Raw genomic sequence first — 26191 nt, forward strand, 5'->3', positions numbered from 1 at the left:
GATGTGGAAAGGCAAAGTATCAGTAACATTAAAATGATGAGCCAAAATAAACCAATTTAATTGCATCATAATCTAGCCTTCATCTAAAAGTTTAAATATCAGAATACAAAACCTTAAATGGAGAACTTTTGTTACAACTATGCCATGTAAAATTATTCATATTGCAGGTAAGTAATTGTAGATGCATTGCCCTGAATGCAAAATGTTGGAATAAGTGAAATGTTTAATGAATGTTAAAGTTGTTTAAGGTTGCCTAAGAGGGGAAGAAGAATGAATAAATATAAATCTGGTTTTGTTATTTCTACATTTCATGTTTTGTATGTTTTGTCTATTGAAATGGTGTTTTTTTTTCAAAAGATCAGCGATAAGTAAAAAAGCATGCCTTTATTTTTGTTTTTTTAAAGAATCTGTTGACTGAAATGAAAAGGATCAGTTTTGAACAAGGAATTTACAAGCAATGGCTGTAAGTTTTGAAAGGAAGGAGTTTGATACCTATCATGAACTCTGCTTGTGAAGCAGAGGGCTCCAGTGATATGCATATGAAATGGAACCAACGGGTTATTTACAAATGAAGTTGACGGTCATTGATAATTGGTCCCAAGTCCCCACAGGCACTCCACCTGCCAACAAGGTGATTAGTTTCAAGTCACCTAAATAGTTTGGGCAGTGAGGAAGACAGACAGAAGCTAGTTAGAACAGAACAGAAACCAGCAGATCTGCATCAGCCAAAAACCAACTCTCTTCTCTGCAGCAAGACACTTTAATAAACCTGAAGAAAGCCTACTTATTCTTCCTTCAGCAGATCCTGCAAATTGTAACGTTGAATTGGATAAGTCAGATATCTTTCACAAGTGAAGCAGCCAACCTGTGCTTCTTGTAAACCTGCAGAAGCATTCGGAAAAATGAAGGTCGAGGAGAAACCTTCGGATCAGCAAGAACTAACCCAAAAACCATAAGAACAAAGACTATGGAACTATTTTCTCAATTTTCCCTCTGCCCTTTTTTCCCCACATTTATGTTTGTCTATGTGTAAGGAGAAGATTAAGGATATTAGAGTTGACTAAATTTAGTAAATTTGTGAAACTGCTTATTTGTAGCTAGAAACTAATGCTCTGCAATAAGTAGTGACTTTCATCGAGTACATAGACCTAGCCCATGTTCTCTACCAACCTGGTTCTGAAAATTGGGTAGCTTGGGGATTTTGTGTGTTTTGTTTATAAGCTTCAATTTTTGTGATGACTCTGGAAATAGTGGGGCTTGACATCTATCCATTAAATCAATGAGTTGTGACACTGTAGTATGTGGGAGCTGATGGATAGGATTTATATGCATTTGGAAAGGCAAGGAGTGATTAGGGATAGTCAACATGGCTGTGTGTGTGGGAAATCACGTCTCACTTATTAGAGTTTTTTGAAAAAGTAATGAGAAGAGGATTGATGAAGGCAGAGTGGTAGACGTTGTCAATATGTACTTCAGTAAGGTGTTTGACAAGGTTCTACATGGTAGACTAGTGACCAAGGTTAGATCACTTGGGGTACAGGGACAACTAGCCATCTGAATACAAAATTGGCTTGAAGGTAGAAGACAAAGGGTAGTGGGGGGGAGAAGGGTTTTTTTTAAGATGGGAAAGCTATGACCAGTGGTGTGCTGCAAAGATCAGTGCTGGATCCACCGCTTTTCATCATTTGTATAAATGATTTGGATTTGAATAGAGGAGTTATGGTTTGTAAATTTGTAGATGACACCAAAATTGGTGGTGTAGTGGACAGCAAGGATGGTTACCTTAGAGTACAAGAGGACCTCAATCAGATGGGCCAACGGGCTGCAGAGTGACAGATGGGGTTTAATCATGATAAAGGTGCGGTGCTACGTTTTGGAAACACGAATCAGGGCAGGACTTGCACACAACGTAAAGTTCCTGGGGTGTCTGGCCAAACAAAGAAACTTTGGAGAGCAGGTTCATAATTCCTTGAGTTGCAGGCAGATAGGACAATAAAGGTGGCATTTGGTATGCTTGCCTGTATTGGCCAGTGCATGGGTTATAGGAGTGGCTGTACAGGACACTGGTTAGGCCACTTTTGGAATTATGGTCTCCCTGCTATAGAAAAGATGTTGAACCTGAAAGGGCTCAGAAAAGATTTACAAGGATGTTGTCAGGATTGGAGGATTTGAGCTTATAGGGAAAGGCTGAATAGGCTTGCAATATTTTCCCTGGAGTGTCAGAGGTTGAGGGGTGACATTATAGAAGTTTATAAAATCATGAGGAACATCGATAAGGTGAGTATTCAAGGTCTTTTCCCCAGGGTGGACGAGTCCAAAACTAGAGGGCATAACTGTAAGTGAGAAGGGCAACATTTAAAAGGGACCTAAGGGTCAAAATTTTCATGCAGAGGTTGGTGTACAAATGAAATGAGCTGCCAGAGGAAGTAGAGGAGGTTGGTACAATTACAACATTTAAAAGGCATCTGGATGAATATATGAATAGGAAGGGTTTATAGACTTATGGGCTAAGTGCTCATAAAGGGACAAGATTAATTTGAGATATCTGGTCAGCATGCATGAGTTGGACCAAACGTTCCATTTCCCTGTACAGCTCTGTGTCTCCATTCTATGTCTAGTTACTCTTTTGTCTTAATATTCTTGCATAAACTCTTTGGATTTTCCTTTACCTTGTTTGCCAAAGCTCTCTCATGTTCCACTTCTGCCCTCCTGATTTCCCTCTTAAGTGTACTCCTATACCCCCAGTACTCCTCAAGGAATTCATTTGATCGATCTATACCTGACATACGCCTCCTTTTTCTTGACCAGAGCCTCAATATCTCTCATCTCATGTTCGCTACTCCTGCCAGTGATGTCCTTCACACTAACACGAACATGCTGGCCCTGAACCCTCATTATCTCACTTTGGAAAGTCTCCCACTTGCCAGATGTCTTTTTACCTGTGAACAGCCCCTGCCAACCTACTTTTGAAAGTTTCTGTCGAATTCCATCAAAGTTTGACTTGCACCAATTTAGAACATTAACTTGTGGATCAAACCTATTCTTTTCCATAATTCTATTAGTTTTAAATTATGTCACTACTCTCAGAGTATGCCACTAAAATTTCAGTCGCTCACCCTGCCTTATTTCCCCAAGAGGAGTTTTTGCCTCCTCTCTGCTAAAGTCATCTATGTATTGACTGAGAAAGCTTTCCTGAACACACACATTCCTCCCCATCTAAGCCCTTAACACTACAGTAGTCCTAGTTTATGCTTTGAAAGCTAAAATCTCCTATTACAACCCTATGAATCTTAGTTATCTGCAATCTCCCAACATAGTTGCTCCTCGATTTCCCACTGATTATTGGGGGGCCCATAGTACAATCTCATCAAGGTGATCACCCTCTTCCTATTTGAAAGTTCTGTTCATACAGCTTCACTCCACAATCCCTCAGGAATATCTTAAATACTGCTGTGATGTTTTCACCAATCAAAAACGCCACCCTGCCTCTCTTGCCTCACCTTCTATCCTTCCTATAACACCTGTAACCCTGGAATATTGAGCTGTCAGCCCTGTCCCTCCCTCAGCCATGTTTCTGTCATAGTTATGATATTCCAGTCCCATGTTCCCATCCAAGCCCCAGGGTCACCTGCTTTACCAGTTAGGTTTCTTGCATTGAAATAAATGTAGTTTAATTCATCAGTCTTACCTTGATCACTACCAAGTACTTGCCTGCCTAGTTAACTGCTCTAACTTCTGTACCAGCCTCAACTTTCACTTCTGTCTTACTCCTGTTTAAGGCCCCCCCCACCACTCCCCCACCAGTCTAATTTAAACCCTCCCCTCTAGCTCCAGCTAATCTTTCAGCCAAGAGACTGGTTTCCCCCTCCAGTTCAGGTACAGGTCACCTCTGCCCCAAAAGAGACCCCAAGGATCCAAACATCTGAATCCCCGTTCTCTGCACTAGCTCCTCAGCCACACATTCATTTCATCTTCCCCATCCTCCTACTCCTACTCACATTAGCATGTGGCAAGTGGAGTATTTCAGAGATTACTACTCTTGTTGCCCTGCTTTTTAACCTCCTAACTCCTTGTATTCACTTTGCAGGTCCGCATTCCCTTTTCTACCTATGTTGTTGGTACCACTACATACAAGGATCTCTGGCTCCCCTTTGAAAATTTGCTGTCACTGTTCAGAGATGTTCTTGATCCAGGCACCAGGAAGGGAACACACCACTTCTACCTGGAATGAGCAGACAGTCTGATGAGAAAGGTTGGACAGGCTAGGCGTGAATCTACTGGAGTTTAGAAGAGTAAGAGATGATTTGATTGAAAGACATAAGATCCTGAGGGGGCTTGGCAGAGTGGATGTGAAAATGAAGTTTCCTCTTGAGAGAATCTAGAGGTAGGGGGCCAGTACTTCAATGTCAGAGGTCAATCATTTAAAATGGTGATGGGGAGCACTTTTGTTCCTCTTAGAATGTTGATGTTTGTTGGAATCTCTTCCTCAAACAGTGGTGGAAACAAAGTCTTTGAATATTTATGTGGAGGAGAAAGAGAATGGAGGAAACCAATCCACTTAGCGTCTCAACGGACCATGAAAATACCTTGTACGATAGGGGCAAAGCTTTTAAACCAAGTGACTTGTTGGTCAGGATCTGTTGGCAACCATTGGTGTTCCATCACTATGATCAGACACTGTATAAATTCAAGTCTTTTTTTCCACTTCTAAAAAAGCCTTACATTGCATTCGTGATATGAATTTTACCATTTCTTGTGCAACATCATCAGGGTTTTCTTTATTCAAATCAAAGCTGAACTCAATAGCTCCATTGTCCTTGGGCTTGCCCTTCAGCTTCTTAGGATCTTCAACCCAAAGTCTCATAGCAATTGAATCTTTTTTTCCATCATCCTCTTCAGCAAGCTCAACCCTTAGTCCAGTCTCCTCCGCAAAGAATGCATGATTTAATAGATCCTTTATAGAATATCTGGAAAACCAATGAATATTTATTCCACTTGGGGTAGAGTTGCTGCTTTTGGCAGTACACAGTCTAGACATAAACTAAATCTAGAATTGAGCTAACTTTGACAGATTAATTATTCTCGAGTTCCCACTCAAACACATTTGCACATTGCAAGAGCTGACAAGAACCAGCACAATATTTTAGAATCAAGTACTTTAACAACAGTAACTTGACAAGAGTTTGATTAATAAAGCTGAAAATCAGTTTGAGTTGACAAAAAAGTCAGTCACCACCTGCGATTAACCCAATCCTAAATTACAGAAAATAACTTAAAAACCATTTTGAGATATTTCTCAGTTGTCAGTTTTGTTGTAAATTTAAGAGTTATATGTAAAACCATTTAAGCCATGGCTATTGGTAGCCATGTATATTGGTAGCCATACATTTAAAAAGCTTAATTTTTTGTTTAACTCCTCTTGAAAGCCTACAAATACAATTAGTGGACATTCCAATGTGTGACAGAATTCATTGTGGAGTATTGCCAATTTTGTGGATGAGGCCTGCTTGAGTGCAATGTTTTTAAATCAACACACAGGACCGTATAACTGTGGTGGATCTAATTTGACCTTGAAATTTTATAATTGCTTGCACAAGTCACACTAACTGTAGGCAAGTTATGTTGAAACAAGCAGAATTAGCAAATGCTGGTACCTTTGCAGCTGTATTTCAGATGTACAGAACAATCATAAAATCTTCACATTCATAAATGTTTTTTAAAAAAAGTCATTACAGAAATTATAAAAGTGGTTAAAATGCTACATAAAATAATTTAGTTTATTGGGAATATGGCTCGTTGGGAGGGATGCTCGTCAGAGTGTCAGTCTTGAGTCAGCCTGAACAGCCTCTATCTGCACTGTAGGGATTCTATGAATGGCATTGGGGTGGGGTGGGGTGGGGTGGGGTGGGAAATGGCATGTCATAAATTGCATTTCCATCCAAACATCCAAGTTTTCAAATAAAAGACGTTTGCATACACTATCATTGACACTGCATTACCCATGTCACCCACGAGACTCAGTGGTTCTCATGCATCAGCAAACCATTTATTGTTCTAGTTAGTTTCTCTTTTGTTAGTTTCTTTATGTGCACGCATATTGTCAGCTTTTCCACCATTGTTCATTTAGAATAATGTGTTGTTTAGCTGTGTTTCAAAATCTTCTCACCAACTGTTGATTTATGCTGTTGCCTTGAACACCTCTTTCCTATAGCTTCTGTCTTACTGTTTGCCTGCTCAGCAGTCAGTATCGTCTGCAGAACATTACAAATCTCCTCTGACACGCATAGTATTATTGGTCTGAGATTCCAACTTATATTTGCTGTACTCAGTGGTTTTAGATTTGTGTCTAATAACTGGAATTTCAAGTCTTCATTTTTACAATAGCATTGGACTCTCAAATTAGTGCATCCTTGTGGTTTGAGTACTACTCCATCACAGAGCCTCAATTTTACCTTTTGAGTGTTTCATTTTCTGATTGTCATCTGGCATAATCTTACACATGCCTGCAAAAAATTTTACAATGGGCTAGCGTCTATTTGGCACTTCATAATTATTTGATGCTCTCGATCTGACTGTCACAATGGTGACAATACATGCTAGGATTTGTCACTACTCTTGACATTGCAAACCTGTCCTCAGATGTATATTGAATCAACTGCACCTTTGTCTGACATATCTCTAGCCTCCATGCTTGACTTTTCGAATTATTCAAAAGTGAGGACTGCAGCTGCTGGAGATTAGAGTGGTGCTGGAAAAGCACAGCAGGTCAGGCAGCATCCGAGGAGCAGGAGAATCAACGTTTCGAGCAGGAGCCCTTCATCATGCTGTTGCAGTATGATCTTTTATGCCCAAGATAATTTATCTTTCATGCAATTGTTGTTCAGATGTCCAAATTCACAGGATTCAATATGCTATGTTAGTGTAGACACACATCAATAGACTCCTTTCACCATGAGCTCTATTGTTAAATACATATCACGCTACATTCAATACACACTGAACACATAACCTATTCAGTTAGATCACAAAATGGCAGGGAAAATACAGATTATGCAAATTTAAGATCCAAATAATTTGAATGAAATAGTTTAAGAAAAGATGCCAGATGAATGCAATGTTGTCTCTTATCTCAAGAGGGTTGGAATATAAAAGCAGAGATGTACTACTAAGACTTTATAAAGCTCTGGTTAGGCCCCATTTGGAGTACTGTGTCCAGTTTTGGTCCCCACACCTCAGGAAGGACATACTGGCACTGGAACGCGTCCAGCGGAGATTCACACGGATGATCCCTGGAATGACAGGTCTAACATATGAGGAACGGCTGAGGATACTGGGATTGTATTCGTTGGAGTTTAGAAGATTAAGGGGAGACTTAATAGAGATGTACAAAATAATACATGGCTTGGAAAAGGTGGATGCTAGGAAATTGTTTCCGTTAGACGAGGAGACTAGGATCCGTGGACACAGCCTTAGAATTAGAGGGGGTCATTTCAGAACAGAAATGCGGAGACATTTCTTCAGCCAGAGAGTGGTGGGCCTGTGGAATTCATTGCCACGGAGTGCAGTGGAAGCCGGGACGCTAAATGTCTTCATGGCCGAGATTGATAGATTCTTGTTGTCTAGAGGAATTAAGGGCTACGGGGAGAACGCTGGTAAGTGGAGCTGAAATGCGCATCAGCCATGGTTGAATGGCGGGATGGACTCGATGGGCCGAATGGCCTTACTTCCACTCCTATGTCTTATGGTCTTAATTAAAAGAGCTTATTCCTCAAGTATTATTGAGACCACCAGAAACAAATCTACCTTTTCAACATAGGAGGAAATAGCTTGTAATCAGATTCTCATGCATAAGCAAACCATTTATTGTTCTAGTTAGTTTCTCTTTTCTAAGATTGCAAACAAGTCACAAGGCCAAATTTTGATAAAAATTTGTAGTTTTGTCCCTAAGCATGGTTACATCCATGTATATATGCAGCATTTTCCCCCAAAACGAAGGGTTTTGGTTGTGTTAAAATCTTTGGTGAAAGAAGTACTAGAAATCTTATATTTGAAGTATAGCTGCAATTTTCTGATTTAACTGCAATGTTTTGAGGGGCTCAGTCAATGAATGACTAATGCTGAAAAGAATGTGGCATTGTACCATTCCATGTTGAACACAATATATTGTTCTTTGACAATAAATATTAAAAGGCAAAGGCAAATTGTAAACTAAGTCAAGGACTCACTGATAATTTGAAGAACATTTACTCCAAATGTCTCAGTAATTAATACACAGGAATCAGTTATCAGGTCTGACAAACAATACATACTTGTTTGTGACTTTGTTACAAACCTTTCTTCTTTATTTTGACAGATGCATTCTCCAATGATCTCTTTTATTTCTGGATCTGTGACCTTGCCAAAACTTGCTGGTTTCACACCCTGAAAATTTAGAACACAAAGTTGCATAAAATTGCTGTTTTTTTTAAGCTATGGGAATTGTTATCCAAAGTATTCAAAACTAATTTTAAAATCAATGCAAACTTCCAATATAGTGTGGATTCTCTAAATCCAGCCTTAAACTGCATGTTAACATTATTACAGTCCAATTAGCAATTCACAAAAATTATTGATTCAAAGGGATTACGCCATCTCAATAACACTTCCCACTTTTAGATACGTGTAGGTAAGATGAATCTGAAGTTGAAAATTTCAGGTTTGAAAAGGCAAATGATGAAAACAATTACAGCACATAATTACAAAAAAAGCTGGTGTTAAATCTCTCATACACTATATTGACGGCTTAAAGAATGTCACAGTTGCAAAACGCTTCAACTAATCATCTCTCAGTTATCGATTTTCCAGCAGAAATTCTAAAGCAAAACATGTCACATATTAGATGAAAAGGTGTTTCATCCATGATAGTGAAACTTTCTCAAGACTAATGTGAATTGCACACCTATGGGGCAGCAGTGACATATAAATTTGTCTCAGATTCAGACAGAGGCTGTATTTCAACTTCTCTGGCTCATTTTCTGGAAAGCATAATATATCATTCATCTATCTCTCAAACTTAACATTATATTATTAAGGGAGGGATGGATTCTTACATACTGAATAAATGACAATTTAGGGACAACCAAGATAGAATACCTACGTCTGGCTGAGTTTCTTCCATCAATGTATCCTTCAGATCCTATTAGACTATGGCACAGTCACTAAACCATCCTGTAAATGTGATGAGGATATTTCTAATATATTGATGGATCAACCTAAAACAGTGCAAAATTCTTCTGTTTGTCTAGATCATTAACTGTTCGAAAAATGCTCATCTTCCTCTTTATAACCTCTAAGTTTTGCAGAAGTGTTTTTTTATCTCTGCAGTTTATTTCATGCCTTTTGACCATATCCATAACTTATACTTTGGTAGCTTATATCAAACTGCCCGAGTTCAATAACTGCAACAGCATCCTACTTAGCAGCTATCTGTATTACGCCACACAAACAAGCCCTTGATGTGGAAATGCATTTTAACTTGCTTTTATTTAAAACTTATGAAAAGTTACTTAGTTTGTAAAACCAAGTCTTCAGGAGCAAAATGAATTTAATTTCAAGACAAAAGCTACAAGAAGATTGTAGGAGCAGAATTCAGCTCATCGAGTTTGCTCCACCATTCCATCATGGCTGATATGTTCCTCAATCCATTCTTCTGTCTTTTCCCCATAACCCTTGACCACTTTTACTCATCAAGAACTTACCTTTCTGTCTTAAATAACTGAGCATCTACAGCCCTTTGCAGCAATGAGTTCCACAGATTAGCCACCCTCCAACTGAAGAAATTCTGCCTTATTTCAGTTCTAAAGGGTCAGCCCTTCACTCTGTGCTCTCGAGTCCTAGTCTCTCTTACCAGTGGAAACATATTCTCCACATCCATTCCAAGCAGGTATCTCCGTATTCTGCAACTTTAAATGAGATCCCCTTCATTCTTCTAATCTCCATCAAGTACAGACCTGGATTCTTTAACTGCTCCTTACATCCCTGGGATCATTCTTGCAAACTTCTCCAAGGCCAGCACATCCTTCCTTAGGTACAGGGCCCAAAACTGCTCACAATATTCCAAATGTAGTCTGACCCGAGCCTTCTACAGTATATCCTGCTTAGTATTCTAGCCCTCCTGAAATGAATTCATTGCATTTGCCTTCCTATCTGCCAAATGTACCTGCATATTAATCTTAAGAGAATCCTGAACTAGGACTCAGAAGGCCCTCTCTGCTTCAGCTTTAAGCCTGTCTCCAATTAGAAAATATCAAGCTTACCTACTCTTGATATGACAGCATGGCATAGGAAGCATTGGACCTACTGTGTCTACACCAGCTTTTCAAATGAGCAAGAGTTCCTCCATTTTCATTCTATCCAGACTCAATTATCAATTCTCCTCAGTCTTATTGACTCAAAGGAAAGCCATTCTAATTTCTCCAATCTACCTTCATAATGAAAATCCTCATCCTTGGCACCATCCTTGTGAAATTTTTCCCGCACCCATTCTAATGCCTTCACTTTCTTCCGGAAGGGTGGAACACAGAAATGGGCACAACTCTAACAGAGGCTGAAGAATAATTCATACAGGTTCAATATAATAACCTCCTTGCTTTTGTACTGTATTCCACAGAGGAGACTGCTTTCTTTATTAACTGCTCTCTTCAACTGTCTTACTGTCTTCAATGACTTATAAAAATATACATCCAGGTCCGATTGCTCCTGCGCACCCTCTGCAGTAGCACCCTCTGATTTTCATACCAAAATGAATCACTTCACATATCTCAGAATTGAACTTAATCTGTCACCTGTCCACTAGACTCCTCACCATTCACAATTCTTCCAAGTTTGAAAACATGGACAAACTTTAAAATTGTGTTCTGCAAATCAATGTTTATGTCATTAATATATGTTGGGAAAAGCAAATGTCCCAAAACTGACCCTGGGAATTCCCAGTACAAAAATCTCTAGTTCAAAAACCTCCACTTAAGCGTTTTGTTTATTTCCTGTCACTCAGCCAATTTCATATCCAAGTAGCCACTATACTTTATTCTCTGGGCTGAAACTTCTCAATTCTGCACTGTATCAAGCACCTTGTGAAAGCTCATGTACCTCGTAACAAATGCATTGCCCTAATCAACCTTCTGTTAACTCCTCAAAAATTCCAACAAGATGGTTACACATAATCTCTCCTTAAGAAATCCATGCTGGCTCTCTTTAACTTGAATTTATCCTTTTAACTATTATTTATTGACCTATCAAGAAATATACTTGGATAGTGCCAGAAAATTATTCCCATTATTTTGTCACCTCAGAAGGGGACAAGTAATCAATTTTGAAATTGCACAGTGGAGTGGAGATTAAGACAGGGACATGAAACACACATTAGTGAATGAAAAATTCAGTTTTGCCACTGCCAATAGTTCTGAAATCAGTGCAAACAACTCAAATTATGAGCATATTGAAGTGTAAACACATTAAATTGTAAAGTGAAGGTGGATACCATTATGAAATAGCCATGGCTAGCATGGACCTGCAGTAAGGTCCAACTCGTCCATGCCAACCAGATATTCCAATTCAATCCAGTCCCACCTGCCAGCATCTGGCTCATATCCCTCCAAACCCTTCCTATTCATATATCCATCCAGATGCCTTTTAAATGTTGCAATTGTACCATTCGCCACCACATCCTCTGGCAGCTCATTCCATGCACATACCACACTCTGCGTGAAAAAGTTGTCCCTTAGGTCTCTTTTATATCCTTCCCCTCTCACCCTAAACCTATGCCCTCTAGTTCTGGACTCCCCCACCTCAGGGAAAAGAAATTGTCTATTTACCTTATCCATGCCTCTCATGATTTTATAAGCCTCTAAGGTCACTCCTCAGCCTCGTTTTAATAGATTTGTCAGGCATGACCTCTTCTTGATGAAGCCATGCTGACTCAGCCCTATTTTACGAAACACTTTCAAGGACTCTGCAATCTCTTCCTTAATAACGGACTCTAAAATCTGACCAATGACCAAGTTCACGCTAAGCAGCGGACAGTTTTCTACTGTCTTCCCAAATTATCCATTTTCCAATCCTCAAGGATCCGCTCTGACTCCAGTTAGGATGTTGCCCTTCTGAAAAGAAACATGTCTAAATGCTGTATAGATTGACACATAGTTTAGTCTCCTTACTGAAGAAAAGATGTACTTGTCACAGAGGGATTGCAATGATGCCAGACTGATTCCCAAAGTGGCAAAGAAACATTGAACAGTACCCTTTGCCCCTCGATGTTGTCCTGACCTTTTATCCTACTCTAAGATCAAGCTAACCTACATACCTTTCATTTTACTATTTGCCATGTGCCTATTCAAGAGTCGCTTAAATGCACCATATGTATTTGACTCAACTCCTACTGCTGGCAGTGCATTCCATGCACCCACCACTCTGTGTAAAGAGCCTATCTTTGACATCTCCCCTAAACCTGCCTCTAATCACCTTTAAATTATGCCCCCGTGTGAGAGTCATTTTCGGCCTGGGAAAAAGTCTCTGACTAACCATTCTATGCCTCTCAACATCTTGTATATCTCAAGTCACCTCTCATCCTTCTTCGCTCCAATGAGAAAAGCCCCTTTATGACATGCCCTACAGTCCAGGCAGTATCTTGGTAAATCTCCTCTGCACTCTCTCTAAAACTTCCAGATTTTTCCTATAATGAGACAACCAGAACTGAACACAATATTCCAAGTGTGCTCTAATGAGGGTTTTATACAGCTGAAGCAAACCTCGCTGCTCTTAAACTCAATTCCCCAAGCCAACACACCATATGCCTTCTTAACAACCCTATCACACTATCAACTTGGGTGGCAACTTTGAGGGATCTTTCAGGTTTGTCATAGGAGAAAAAAAAAACTGGGTTGACAAGGCCTGCGTTCATTAGAGTTTAAGAGAATGAAAAGAGATCTCTTGAAACGTAAAATTCTGATGGAGTTGGACAGATTGGATACAGGAATAAATTCCCCTGGCTAGTGGGATCAAGGGGCACAGCAAGATATGTAGTAGATCATTTCAGACAGAAATAAAGAGATATTTCTTCAGAATGGAGAATCTGAAGAATTCTGTACCACAGAAAGCTATGGAGGACCAGTTACTGCATACATTTAGAATGAAACAGATAAACTTTGAGAGGCTAGAGATGTGAAAATATACAGGTGGAGCTTGCGACTATGGCATTGAGACAGATGACTAGCCATGATCATGGTGAATGTCAGAGTAGGCTTAATGGGCTGAATAGCCTACTCCAGCTTTTTTTATTTTCCGTATTTCTATTAATACCTCGAGCTAGATATTCTGCACATTAACTACAAATAGGAACTAAGTGTGTACTATCTACAAGATGCACTGCAGAAATTCACCAAAGATCCTCAGACAGCACCTTTCAAATCTACAACCACTTCTATTTAGAAGGACAAGGGCAGCAGATGTATCAAAACACCAACACCTTCAAGATTCCTTCCAAGCCACACTGCACCCTAACTTGGAAATATATTGCAGTTTCTTCACTGTTGCTGGGTCAAAATCCTGGAACTCTCTCCCTAATGACATTGTGGGTCAACCCACTGTAGGTGGACTGCAGCGGTTCAAAAAGACAGCTCACCACTATCTTCTCAAGGGCAACTAGACACAGGCAATGAAAGCTGGCCAGCAAACGATGCCCACATCCCACAAATGAATATAAAACAAGTTGTCCAGCCCTTCAGTTCACCAAGAAGTGCAAAAGATCCCATTGGCAATGATTAGATATTGCCCCCTGCCAAAAAATATCATTTAGGATTAAGTTGTCAACTTGAATTTGTCAGGAAGGGAAGTTGGCTCAAGAGTTCCTCCGTGTAGATCAAAAATCAGAATTTTGGATTGGATGGAGCTCATATCTACAACTAGAAAGATCATACATTGGGATTCCAAATTAAGAAATAAATCCTTCTTTAATTCAATTTTAAAAAAGCAACAGCAAAGAATAGATTATCAAATGGGTTTTTGCTTGTACTTCCTGTTAGTTAACATAGAAAGTTACAGCATGGAATGCAATTGGTATGTCCTGGAAAGAGCACTTAAACCTTCAGCTCCTGCCTTTTAACCGCAACCTTGCAAATGCCTCACTCTCAAGTAGCTGCGGCACTCACTCTCTAAATTACTGTAGAATAAGTTATCACCAACTTTTCAGATTGAACGTTCCAGATCCTAAACCAGAAAAATTGCTTATCTCTCCTCTAAATTTTCTGCAAAAGATTATAAATCTACAACCAAATGTCATTAGTGCGCTTGCAAAGCGGAACAGTTTTTCTCTATTTGCCACACTATAGGAAGGATGTGGAGGCTTTGGAGAGGACAGAAAGGAGGTTTAGCAGGATGGATTGGAGTGTATTAGCTATAAAAAGAGGTTGAACAAACTTGGATTGCTTTTGCTACAGCATCAGAGGCTGAAGGGCGACTAGAGAGAAGGATATACAATTTTGAGGGGTATAGATAGGGTACGCAGTCTTTTTCCCAGGTAGGAAATGTCAAACACTCAGGACACAGGTTTAAAAGGAGGGAAAGGTCTGGGAGGAAAGATTTTTTTTAAAACACAGAGGATAGTAAGTGCCTGGGAAGTGCTGCCATATGACCTGCGAGAAGTAGATATGATTGCAATGTTTAAGAGGCATTTAAACAGAATCATGAATAGGCCTGCCCACATGCAGGCAGACGATAGCGTGATCGAGACATACATGATGGGCCAAAGGGACTGTTCCTGTGCTGTACTGTTCTGTTCTAAAACTGTTTATCTTAAACTCTATTTTTATTTAAATCTTCTCCATTCCAAAGAAAACCATTCTAGCTTTTGAAGCTTTTCCTCACTCAAAGCTCTTCATCCCTGGTAACATCCTGGTAAACCAATACTACAACATTAGGCCTTCACATCTTCTCTGAATAGTAGTCCAAGAACTACCCACAATCTTCCAAGGTGAATATTTAACATGATCCATTTGTTTTTTTTTGTAATCAAAACCTCTACCAATAAACTCAAGCTCCCATGTCTTACTGAACTACAATGTCAACATGTCCTGACCCTTAAAATATTTGAACACATATGGACACCGAAGTCTATGATCATCTTTCCAAATTCTGACATTTGTAGTGCAATATCTTTCCACATTAGCCCACCCATCTATTTTTGTTTTGCTCTGCACGGTCCTCTGGAGGTCCATGTGTAGCATCAATCTCTGAAACTGGAAGTCAGTGCTGATAAAGCCTCAGCATGCAGAGAGGTGTACTCAAACCATCAGAGCAGCTACGTGATTGTGCAGCTTACAGGGAAAGTTGATCTGCACTAAATTCAGTCCATCACGTTTCTCTGCACTGCACCACATTTAAAGTCGAGAGTTATCCTTATTTTGTCAAGTTTTATGTTCCCCATAAACTTTATAATGCTGCACCTTCTATTCAAGGCCAGTTCATTTGCAAAAGGTGTAGTGGTCATGGACTCAAAAATCTGGGGAACGCCATTGCAAATTAACACAGTCTGAAAATAATTCCATTCAATGCCACAACCAATCACTGGTCCATCTCCAGGCTATCACTTTCCCCTTAATTTTAATGGCTTGGGTTCTTGCTTATACGCTTATAGTAATTTTCAAATGGCTTACCAAAGTCCACTGATACAAAACCTACCTCACTACTTTCATCAACCTCAAATCTGACTAACAATTAAGTTCTTTGAGATCAGATATAATTCAACTTAATACTGACGCTTCCTGAGTAAATGATTCAGTGATAAATGATTTAATCAGAGTAGTCACTTGAAAGCCCAAATGAAAGTCTATCTTAATTCATAGATTAACTTACTACACAGAAGTCAGCCACTCAATACATACCAGTTTTCTGGGCAGCAATCTCGTACCCGATAGTTTTCAATAGCTTCCCGATCGGCAAGGTTAAGCTCTCTTGCCTCCAGTTTCCTAGTTTATTTCTCTGCCCTTACTGAACAGAGTTGTAATCACAACCTTGAAATCCTTTGGCATGACTGCAACTGATAGCAATGTAAAGGATCTAACTACTTACCATAAGCCCATCTTCACTGTGATCCCTACAGTTCTGCTCAATACAAGATTGGACTAGTCAGAAACCTTAAATAGGGCCTGAGCCTTTTGTCACCATGCAACCTTGATATTGAAATAGGGCACATCAAAACAAATCTGCAGGTTAATGGCTACACTGATTAGATAATTTCTCACTGTACATCAGAATGTGATGAAATGCCCAAGGAAGTCATTTGGTCCTGAAAAATGCTCAAAAAACAAAAGCCTGAGTAATAGATGAAGTTAGGGCATTTCATGCTGCAACTAGCATCAGTTACTTCAGTTGGCTCAAGGTTAGTTTGTGATATAGAATTACGTCAACATGGGTTCAATTCCTGCACTGGTTGAGGTTACCACGAAGGACTCTCCTTCTCAACCTCTCCCCTCACTTGAGAGGTGTAACCCTCAGGTTAAACCATAACCGGTCATCTCACTGTAATGAGAGAGCAGCTTTATGTCCCTGGGCTATGACACTTTACTATGCAAACAGCAACATGGGAGATGTCTGCCACTAACAGAATGGTGTTGTCAAGCCAAAAAGGTGCCCTGCCTATCACACAAATTACAATGTGGTACATGAATTCCAGCACCATTGTGATGCTGGGTACGCAAGTCATACAGTCCAGTGACTGGTGGATTGTTTCAAACAGCATCTCTCTTTGGCTGTTCACAAGGTACTGACCATAACCAACCAGCCCTCATTTACACAACGTACAACAGTCCAACATTAGATATCACTCTACAACTGTACAACTAGTGGTGGATAATCTAGACTGTGCGCAATGCATTATACTGACGACCAATTTGAGATGATCAGTTGGACTTGGAGGATAGTGCACTTGCTTCTGCTACGTCTCATACAGTAGCTACATAGATCAGTGTAAACGAAATACGAATCTGAAAGAGTAGGCCATTCAACCCCTTGAATATGCTCTGCCAATCAAGACAATCACAGCTGATCTGATTGCGACCTCAAATCCATGTTACTGCCTAACGTGAATAAACTTTCAATTCTTTCCTTAACAGAACACAGGGCCCTGTTCTTTGTAGACAGAAGGAACTTGTGCACGCACAGTACCTGTAGGTGAGAACCATTCACTGGTTCATTTCACAAACTCAAAGTCCAGACCAATTAGTGTCAACCTCTTTTGCCCGTAATCTAAAAGTCTGGTTTTTAATAGTTAATCAGCATTAATTGACACATTCTCCTTTAGCAATTTACAATTTACCTTTGCAGCATCTTTACTAAACAAGCATGCTTTTCAACCAAACCAGCATTCTCTTCTCATACAGAAAAAAAGGTGTTCTTTTTCCCATTTAATAGAATTCTTGCGTGCTTTCTGATGAACGTTAAACAAAAGCTTCAACAAAACGAGTCTTTTTTTAAAGCAATACTCAGACACTGGACTACCAAATGACTACATATCCAATTAGATAGCAAGCCAGCTAGCTGCTCACCAACCTTAATACACCAGAACAATGCACGGTGTAAACAGGTTAGAGAAAATTCAAGTGGACAGTTTCTGGAAACTCCAGATTGTGTAAACAAACCAAACTGCAATTTTTAGAAAAGCAACAACTATTTCTTGGAGTCCAGCATCTAAGTTGAAAGGAAATTATGGCTTTTACGTGTGTTTACAGTGCTAACATTGTTTCATACCAATATGTAAAGTACACAGACAAGGATATTTATTTTTACTGTGTTTTGGAAAATTACTACGTTGTGTGGTTCCTCTGGGTTGGTAGTGCTATCTCAAGTTTCCTCTCTCAAGAATTGTATTGTAAATTTATAACTGTAGGTGCAAATGTCTGTTGTAGTGACTTGGTGCAGATAACTCTATCATCTCTACTCCCTAGTTTCAAAACCTTTTTGTATTTTTAGCTTTTCTGACTTCTTGTGCTTTCTCTTCATTACTATGGATAAATTCAATTGGAGGTAATATCTTGGGATTGATTTATCCTTGAAGCATTCAGCCAGAGTTATATGATTAATCTGATCAGTGATCTCGATTTGCCATTCTTAAATGTTTAAATTCTCTACAGAATGTCTTTGATTGTCTCTGTTACTTTGATTCTTGACACATTACATTTTCTAATGTAATGAATTTTAGATATGTAGGATGGTCTACAAACACTGTTAAGTACGCGATCTTATCTTTTTTAAAATTTAGTTTGCTATCCTGACAAGTCTGATCAGGACTCATTTCTTTCAGATATGGTGAACTTTATTTGCATCTGATTGGAATAATACTTCATTTCTAAAGGACACTTTTTCCCCTCTGACCCTTATGGTGGACACTTTTCAGCCATAACCTTCAGATGTTAACCATCACTTCAGTTTGCTCTCCAACAGCAGGTGCTGGCAATGGAAAACAGCTGTACCAGAGCTGCAGGAAGTGGAAGAGATGAGGGGTGTTTGGGGTGGAGATTCCCTATTGGCTGATGGCCAGCTGACTAGTCTACATCCAGTTGTCCTTTTACCACCTTCATGTCCTTGACCAGAATTTTCATGCTTCCCTTCCGTTGTGATCATTCTGACTTTCTCTGGACCTAACTTTTGTTTCTCTATCTCTTTTGTTTTCACCTCATTTTGCCTTGCACATTATTTCCATTTCATCACTCAGCTTATTAATAAACCACAGACATTTCCATTTTGTTTTGTTCCTGCTTTTGTTATAATCCATTACAGCACACTATCACCTTCTCAAGCAGCACTGGGGTGGGCAATAAATGCTGGTCAGCCCCATGCAGATGTGAAGAATGTCCAAGACGAAATTTACATGGCCACAAACAATCGAGAGACAAAATTCCCCGATGGTCTATTCATCGTGGCCGAAAACTTCAACCAAGCTAACCTCAAGACGGTCCTGCCAAAATCTCCTGCCCCATTAGAAGACCAAACATCCTGGACCACTGCTACACAACCAAACACTTCGGAAAAATCAGACCACAGTGCTGTGTTCCTCCTCTCAGCTTACAAGCAGCAGCTGAAACTGGTGGTCCCTTCACAAAAAAGTAGTACAATGCTGGTAAAAGGTAGCAGAAGACAATCTCAAGACTCCTTGGAATTGGTGGAACGGATCATATTCAAGCACTCAGCAGAAAACCTAGACAAGTATGCTACCATTGTCACAGACTTCATGATCAAATGCACAGAGGACTGTGTGCCAATCTGAGTGTTCCCCAACCGGAAACTTTGGATGAACCAGGAAATCCATTCCCACCAGATAACCACACGTGCAGCATTCAAGTCGGACAACCCAGACCTATACAAAGCCATCAGGGATACTAAAATGCAGTACCAGACCAAGTCAGAGGCCCATACCAGCCAAACAGGCTCCCACTGCTTGTGGCAAGGCCTAAACAACATTACAGGATTCAAAACGAAGCAAAGAAGGATAGCGGACAAAGACACATCCCTTTCAGATAGGCTCAATGCTTCCTATGCTTAGTTCGAGCAGAATGGCAGCAGCATACTATCATCTGCCCCTATAGCCCTCGATGCACCGGTGCCTACTGCAGAGGTCAGATTGGTTTTCCTGGGAGTAAACTCAAGGAAAGCAACAGGCCCGGATAAAGTCCCCGGACAAGCACTTAGATTCTGTGTAGATCAACTGACTGGAGGTATTCACAAATATCTTCAACCTCTCCTTACCACAAGCGGAGTCCCCACCTGCTTCAAGAGCGCCACCATCATCCCAGAGCCTAAGAAAGCACACGCAATATGCCTTATTGACTACCACCCAGTGGCTCCGACCTCCGTAATCATGAAGTGCTTCGAGAAGCTGGTCAAGGCCCACGTCAACTCTAGTCTCTGCCTCGATCCCCTACATTTTGCCTTCCAATGCAATGGGTCCACAGCGGACACCATTTCCCGAGCTCTGTACTCATCCTTGGAACATCTGAACAACAAAGATACCTACGGCAGATTCCTACTCAACTACAGCTCCGCCTTCAACACCATTATCCTCTCCAGACTGATCTCAAAACTGAGATCATGGTCTTGGCTCCACTCTGTGCAACTTGATCCTCATCTTTCTGACCCAAAGACTGCAATCAGTGAAGATAGACAACACCACCTCCCCCATGATAACACTCAAGGAGCCCCAAGAATACCACTGCCCCATGAATTCAGTGGTGTTACCAAATTTCACCCTTTTGAATTCAAGGCCTCTTAAGATAATACAAATGTCATCCATCTGATTGTGTGTAAATTCTGAAAATGCAATCCACACCCATATCAGACACAAATGGATATAATATCCCATAAAATCAAAGAGAAAACAAGTTTTAGCTCAGCTGAGGAACTGTTATGGTGAGTCTTTTCTTACTGAGAGTTTAACTTTATTCTTTGTGGAAAAGTAGTAATGCACAAAGAGAGGTCATGATTCTGGGTGCTTTTGACTTCATTAGTTTAATGAGCTTGAATGTAGAATATCTATTATAATAGCTTTCTGTGAAAATTATTCAGCAATCATTTTGATGCAAGTTATAATAAATATTTTTCTATCTGAACATAGTAACACAAATGGTATTTATTTTGGGTCATGTCAGGATTTATATTACAATGGTTCTTTTCCTGTTCAGCTGTGTTGTACATAACATCGCAAGTGTCTGCTAATCAACTAAAAAGTATTTCTTAAAATGGACAAAGAGAAAAAGGCAGAAGGGACCAGGGCACAATACAAGAATTAAAGGTTACAGCTTCTTAAACTGTAATTATAAAAATTATATGAAACCATACATTTACTAAAGTCGCACATTAAAACTATGTTACATTATCTGAATTTTAAAACTCAAAGATGATATTTACCCATTTGGTGCTACCCAAGGCCAGGGAGAGGAAATTATGAGCCCTAGTGCTTCTCCTGTTTCCAAGTTCATTGCTCCCACTATGAAGGTTCTTCCTGAGATTTTCCAGAAGGATACTTTGAGGATATCTTTTCATTTTCACTAACTTACTGATTCAGTGATACTGTCATATACTAACACTTCCTTTTTTGTATTTGTATTAACATGAGGTATTTGGACACTCACAGATACAGAATTAAAAGAATACATCAACATCTTCAATAATTCCAACCATATAATAAACTTAAAGCACAAAACTCAAGGAAAGCACTAACAGGTCAGCACCCCTGCACCTAAAGTATCTGCACATAACACCAGGCAAACAGGCATAAGTTATCAAGAAGTAGTGGGGTTTTTTTTTTCAAAATAACTGATACCTTTATGCAACAAAAGTCATCCTAAACACATCTTTCATACAGTGGTGAAGACATAGCTAATATGTTTTCTTCACATATGTGCAAAGCTAGAAGCTATCAAGCACTGATTATTCAGTTAAATTTAAACACGCATCCCACCTTGCAGACTCAATCGATCCTCCCAACTTACAGCCTTCCTCTGCTCCCACAGCTCCTTGCAGCAGCCTCCCACATTCTCCATCCCTTCCACCTTTGCAGCCTCTCTCTATTCCCCCCACCCTTGACTCTTTGGCAGTCCCCTTCTCTTCTCAGCTCACCTGCAGCTTACAACTAATTGGTCCACAGCCATCCAACTCCCACCTTACCCCTGCAGCTTTCCCCATCTCCCAAGCACCATTCCACTCTCCTATACCTTCTCCTCCTGTCCACCATCCATTCCCATCTTGCAGCCTACACCTCTTTCCTCCCCAACTCTTATCTTCAACCCCCCCTGAACTATACAATCACCCTCTTCCTCTTGACTCTTACACTGTTCACTCTGACTAATGCTTCATGATCCCAGCTATCCAACTCATGCATCTCAAGCTCTGCAAGCACCTCACCACCACCATTTAACTTCTCACTATTCCTCTAATGATAGGTTCAGTAGTGAGCCAACAGCAATTAACTCAGGACAGAACCAGACAGTGACTGGTGAAGCAGGCTTTAAGATTCTGTCCATTTACCTCTCAGCAGAATTATGGTTGAATTTTCTCGGCATTTTGGGGTAAAGTTTCCCTGTGACCACATAGCAGCACTCAAAACACTTGGGAGTAAGGAGCTGGACCCCAATGCTTAGCGTTGGCTATACCCATTCTCTCAGGCCCTGGTGCTGCTAGTACAACATGCAATCTGAAATCTCAAGGCAGCACACAAAAACTTTCAGGAGACATCTAAAAGGAAGAACTTTTGGAATAGGTCTATTCCCTTTTAATAAATCATACAGATTTGTAAAGCAATTGTGTTGTGCATAAGTGTTTGGTGCACAAAACAAAAAAGCTCACATGATTAAGAAAGTTTCTTTGTGTCACTTCACAACTTCTAATCTAGTCTTAAATCTGTTTGCCACTGAAAGCATTACGGTCATTCTTTTGGATAATGAATACTTACACTTGTAACTTTCCGATAGATCTGGGCAGCATTCTGACATTCTGAGTATGGATATTCTGAGGTAGCCATTTCTAACATACACATTCCAAAAGCGTACACATCCACAGATTCATCATAATGCTCTTCATACATTTCTGGAGCCATGAACTCTGGCGTGCCTGAGGACAGTTAAAAGCAAATGTAACACTCCCATACAGTGATAGAATCCAACAATAAAAATTGATAAGTCTCAGAAAATCATGAAAAGGAAACCTTGCACTGTGGAGTCATGACTCTGATTTTGACAAATTATGTACAGTTAATAAATGTAAATATAGATTAAACACAAGTCAACTGCTTATATTAGATATAAACAATAGAGTAATTCTTTGAAGAATTCCTTGTCAACACAAAGCAAAAATTAAATCTATGTAGAACAATGGACTTTATGAAACTAGCTGAATCTATGCAAGTCCTCCAATCTTTTAAAAAAGTGAACAACTCTCAGGATTCAGCACAGCTTCAGAACAAGAGTGTTTCCATATTTTGTCAGAAACGCAAGAAGCACTGAAGACTGCATTGCTTCTGTATCCATTCAAAATCTTCAGAGTAATAGCAACATACATTCATTTCACTTCTGTAATCTGCCAACAGGGGTAGAGACTAGCTTCAGCTCATGATTAGAGTGGGTGTAGGAGTTCAGATGGAAATGATGGAAACTTTTTAATGTAAACATTCTTCTTTAAAAACACAGACCTGCTCTTGCATCAATTTTTGTTTGTCAGCAATCAGGACTCACCCTGATCACACTCACCAATAGAAAAGATGGGGAGAGTTAAAAAGGAAGGTCTCCTATTTGTAGCACTCAGTGCCAGTTCCACAGCAACTTGCTGCCTCAAACCCCAGCACCCAATATGCTGGAAAACTGCATATACTTCTGGTTGCCATTCTGTTGGAAGAATGTTGTTAAACTCAAGACGGTGCAGAAAAGATTTATAAGGACGTTGCTGGGACTGAAGGGTTTGCTGTAGGGAGAGGCTGAAAAGGCTGTGGTTTCTCCCCCAGAGTATTGGACATAAGAGGTGACCTTATAGAGGCTTATAAAAACATGAGGGACATTGATAGGATGAATAGCCAAGGTCTCTCTCTTAGAGTGCAAGAGTCCAAAACTAGAGGGCATAGATTTAAGGTGGGAGGGGAAAGATTTAAAAAGGACCTGAAGGATAACTTTTCACACAGAGGTTGGTGTGTGTATGGAATGAGCTGCCAGACGAAATGGAGGAGGCTGGTGCAATTACAACATTTAAAAGGCATCCGGATGGATCTATGAATAACAAAGATTCAAGAGGGATATGGACCAAATGCTGGCAAATGAGATTAGGTCAGATTGGGATGTCTGGTCAGCTAGACAAGATGGACTGAAGGGCCTGTTTCTGTGCTATGACTCCAAGAATTTGCAACCAAAATTTTGGAAGGCCATGGATTGCACAATGTGAACATTATAGTTTTTCTGATAACGTTTGGGAGTGCGCAATTATCCAAGCCTTTCTGATCGACCAGATTTGCTCAAGGGACTTTTCAATCGGCAGCTTAGCAGCAATTAACAGTTTCAGAAATAAATAGAGACAAGCATTATGAAAATTCATCTTAAATAACCCTGGACTAAATTAGACATCACCTTACATTAAATATTTCAATAATGGAATAATAAATAAATTTAACTAATTATTTCCATGAATGTGATCTTATAAAGATTAAATCAAGCTCAACTTGTAGATGATAAATACAACATAAATTTATTTGAAACTCCTGACATATATAAACAAGATTCTTCAACCACTTAAAGCATACATAAGTAACAATTCAAAATAAGTATATGGCTTTGCAAACAGTGAATACAAGAAAGAGAGGTATTCATTTCGTTTCCATAATATCAAACTTCATGTGGCAAACCTGTTGAAAGCAATTAATTGCAACTCAACTGAAGTAGTTCTAATGTTCAAATTTACATGAGCGAGAATCAAGGTCACAAGCAAACAAGTTAAAATCTACAAGTGAAAAAGTGTAAAATTCATTCCATGAATGTCAGTGACTATAAATGACCAAAACTAAGAGACCTTTCAGAAAATCTTCCATCCAATTTTCGTTCCACATAAATGAAAATGACAAACATCATAAGAGAAATTTGAAGCCTATGAGAGGAAACAAGGAGCTACAGACATCCGCAAAATGATGAAATCCAAGATTAAGTAAGGCACCTAGAATATCATAATATAATTAGTCACAGCCAACGTGGGTTTATAAAAAAGACAGTTGTGATTGATAAGTGAATTCAGAGTATTTGTGATGTAATTTACAGATTAGATAAATAGAAGCCAGAGAATATAGCATATTTGGATTTTCTAGGATCAAGGATGTCTCAGAGAGGGTGCAGAATGTTTTCACGGGGGAGAGGTGCCAGCAGAAGGTTATTGTCCACATTGGAACCAGCGACATTGGAAGGGAAAAGGTTGAGACTCTGAAGGAAGATTACAGAGAGTCAGGCAGAAATTTAAAAAGGAGGTCCTCAAGGGTAATAATATCTCGATTACTCCCAGTGCTACAAGCTAGTGAGGGCAGGAATAGGAGAATAGAGCAGATGAATGCATGGCTGAGGAGCTGGTGTGTGGGAGAAGGATTCACATTTTTGGATCATTGGAATCTCTTTTGGGGTAGAAGTGACCTGTACATGAAGGACGGATTGCACCTAAATTGAAAGGGGACTAATATACTGGCAGGGAAATTTGCTAGAACTACTTGGGAGGATTTAAACTAGTAAGGTGGAGGGGGTGGGACTCAGGGAGGTAGTGAGGAAAGAGATCGATCTGAGACAGGTACAGCTGAGAACAGAAGTGAGTCAAACAGTCAGGGCAGGCAGGGACAAGGTAGGACTAATAAATTAAACTGCATTTATTTCAATGCAAGGGGCCTAACAGGAAAGGCAGATGAACTCAGGGCATGGTTAGGAACATGGGACTGGGATATCATAGCAAATACGGAAACATAGCTCAGGGATGGGCAGGACTGGCAGCTGAATGTTCCAGGAAACATATGCTACAGGAAGGATAGAAGGGGAGGCAAGAGAGGTGGGGGAGTGGCATTTTTGCTAAGGGATAGCATTACAGATGTGCTGAGGGAGGATATTCCCGGAAATACATCCAGGAAAGTTATTTGGGTGGAACTGAGAAATAAGAAAGGGATGATCATCTTATTGGAATTGTACTATAGACCCCCCAATAGTCAGAGGGAAATTGAGAAACAAACTTGTAAGGAGATCTCATCTATCTGTAAGAATAATAGGGTAGTTATGGTAGGTGATTTTAACTTTCCAAACATCGACTGGGACTGCCATAGTGTTAAAGGTTTAGGTGGAGAGGAATTTGTAAAGTGTGTACAATTAAATTTTCTGATTCAGTATGTGGATGTACCTACTAGAGAAGGTGCAAAACTTAACCTACTCTTGGGAAATAAGGCAGGGCAAGTGACTGAGGTGTCAGTGGGGGAGCACTTTGGGACCAGCGACCATAATTCTACTCGTTTTAAAATAATGATGGAAAAGGATAGACCAGATCTAAAAGTTGAAGTCCTAAATTGGAGAAGGGCCAATTTTGACGGTATTAGGCAAGAACTTTCGAAAGCTGATTGGGGGCAGATGTTCGCAGGTAAAGGGATGGCTGGAAAATGGGAAGCCTTCAGAAA

The 26191-nt window shown here is 39.8% G+C and overlaps 1 protein-coding gene across 4 annotated transcripts in view; it reads right to left on the minus strand.

The window, feature by feature from the left end:
- The window catches only part of wnk2 (WNK lysine deficient protein kinase 2), a 173402-nt gene that overhangs the window by 93583 nt on the left and 53628 nt on the right, over positions 1-26191 (minus strand). For all 4 annotated transcript variants that reach the window (XM_043708025.1, XM_043708024.1, XM_043708023.1 and 1 more), the window contains exons 5-7: positions 22475-22632; positions 8333-8421; positions 4748-4967 (exon numbers count right to left, since the gene is read on the minus strand). In XM_043708025.1, the coding sequence (XP_043563960.1) occupies positions 4748-4967; positions 8333-8421; positions 22475-22632 (467 nt within the window). The remainder of the gene's footprint in view (positions 1-4747; positions 4968-8332; positions 8422-22474; positions 22633-26191) is intronic.

The sequence above is a fragment of the Chiloscyllium plagiosum genome, chromosome 18, assembly GCF_004010195.1.
Source record: "Chiloscyllium plagiosum isolate BGI_BamShark_2017 chromosome 18, ASM401019v2, whole genome shotgun sequence".
In the NCBI taxonomy this organism is placed as follows: domain Eukaryota; kingdom Metazoa; phylum Chordata; class Chondrichthyes; order Orectolobiformes; family Hemiscylliidae; genus Chiloscyllium; species Chiloscyllium plagiosum.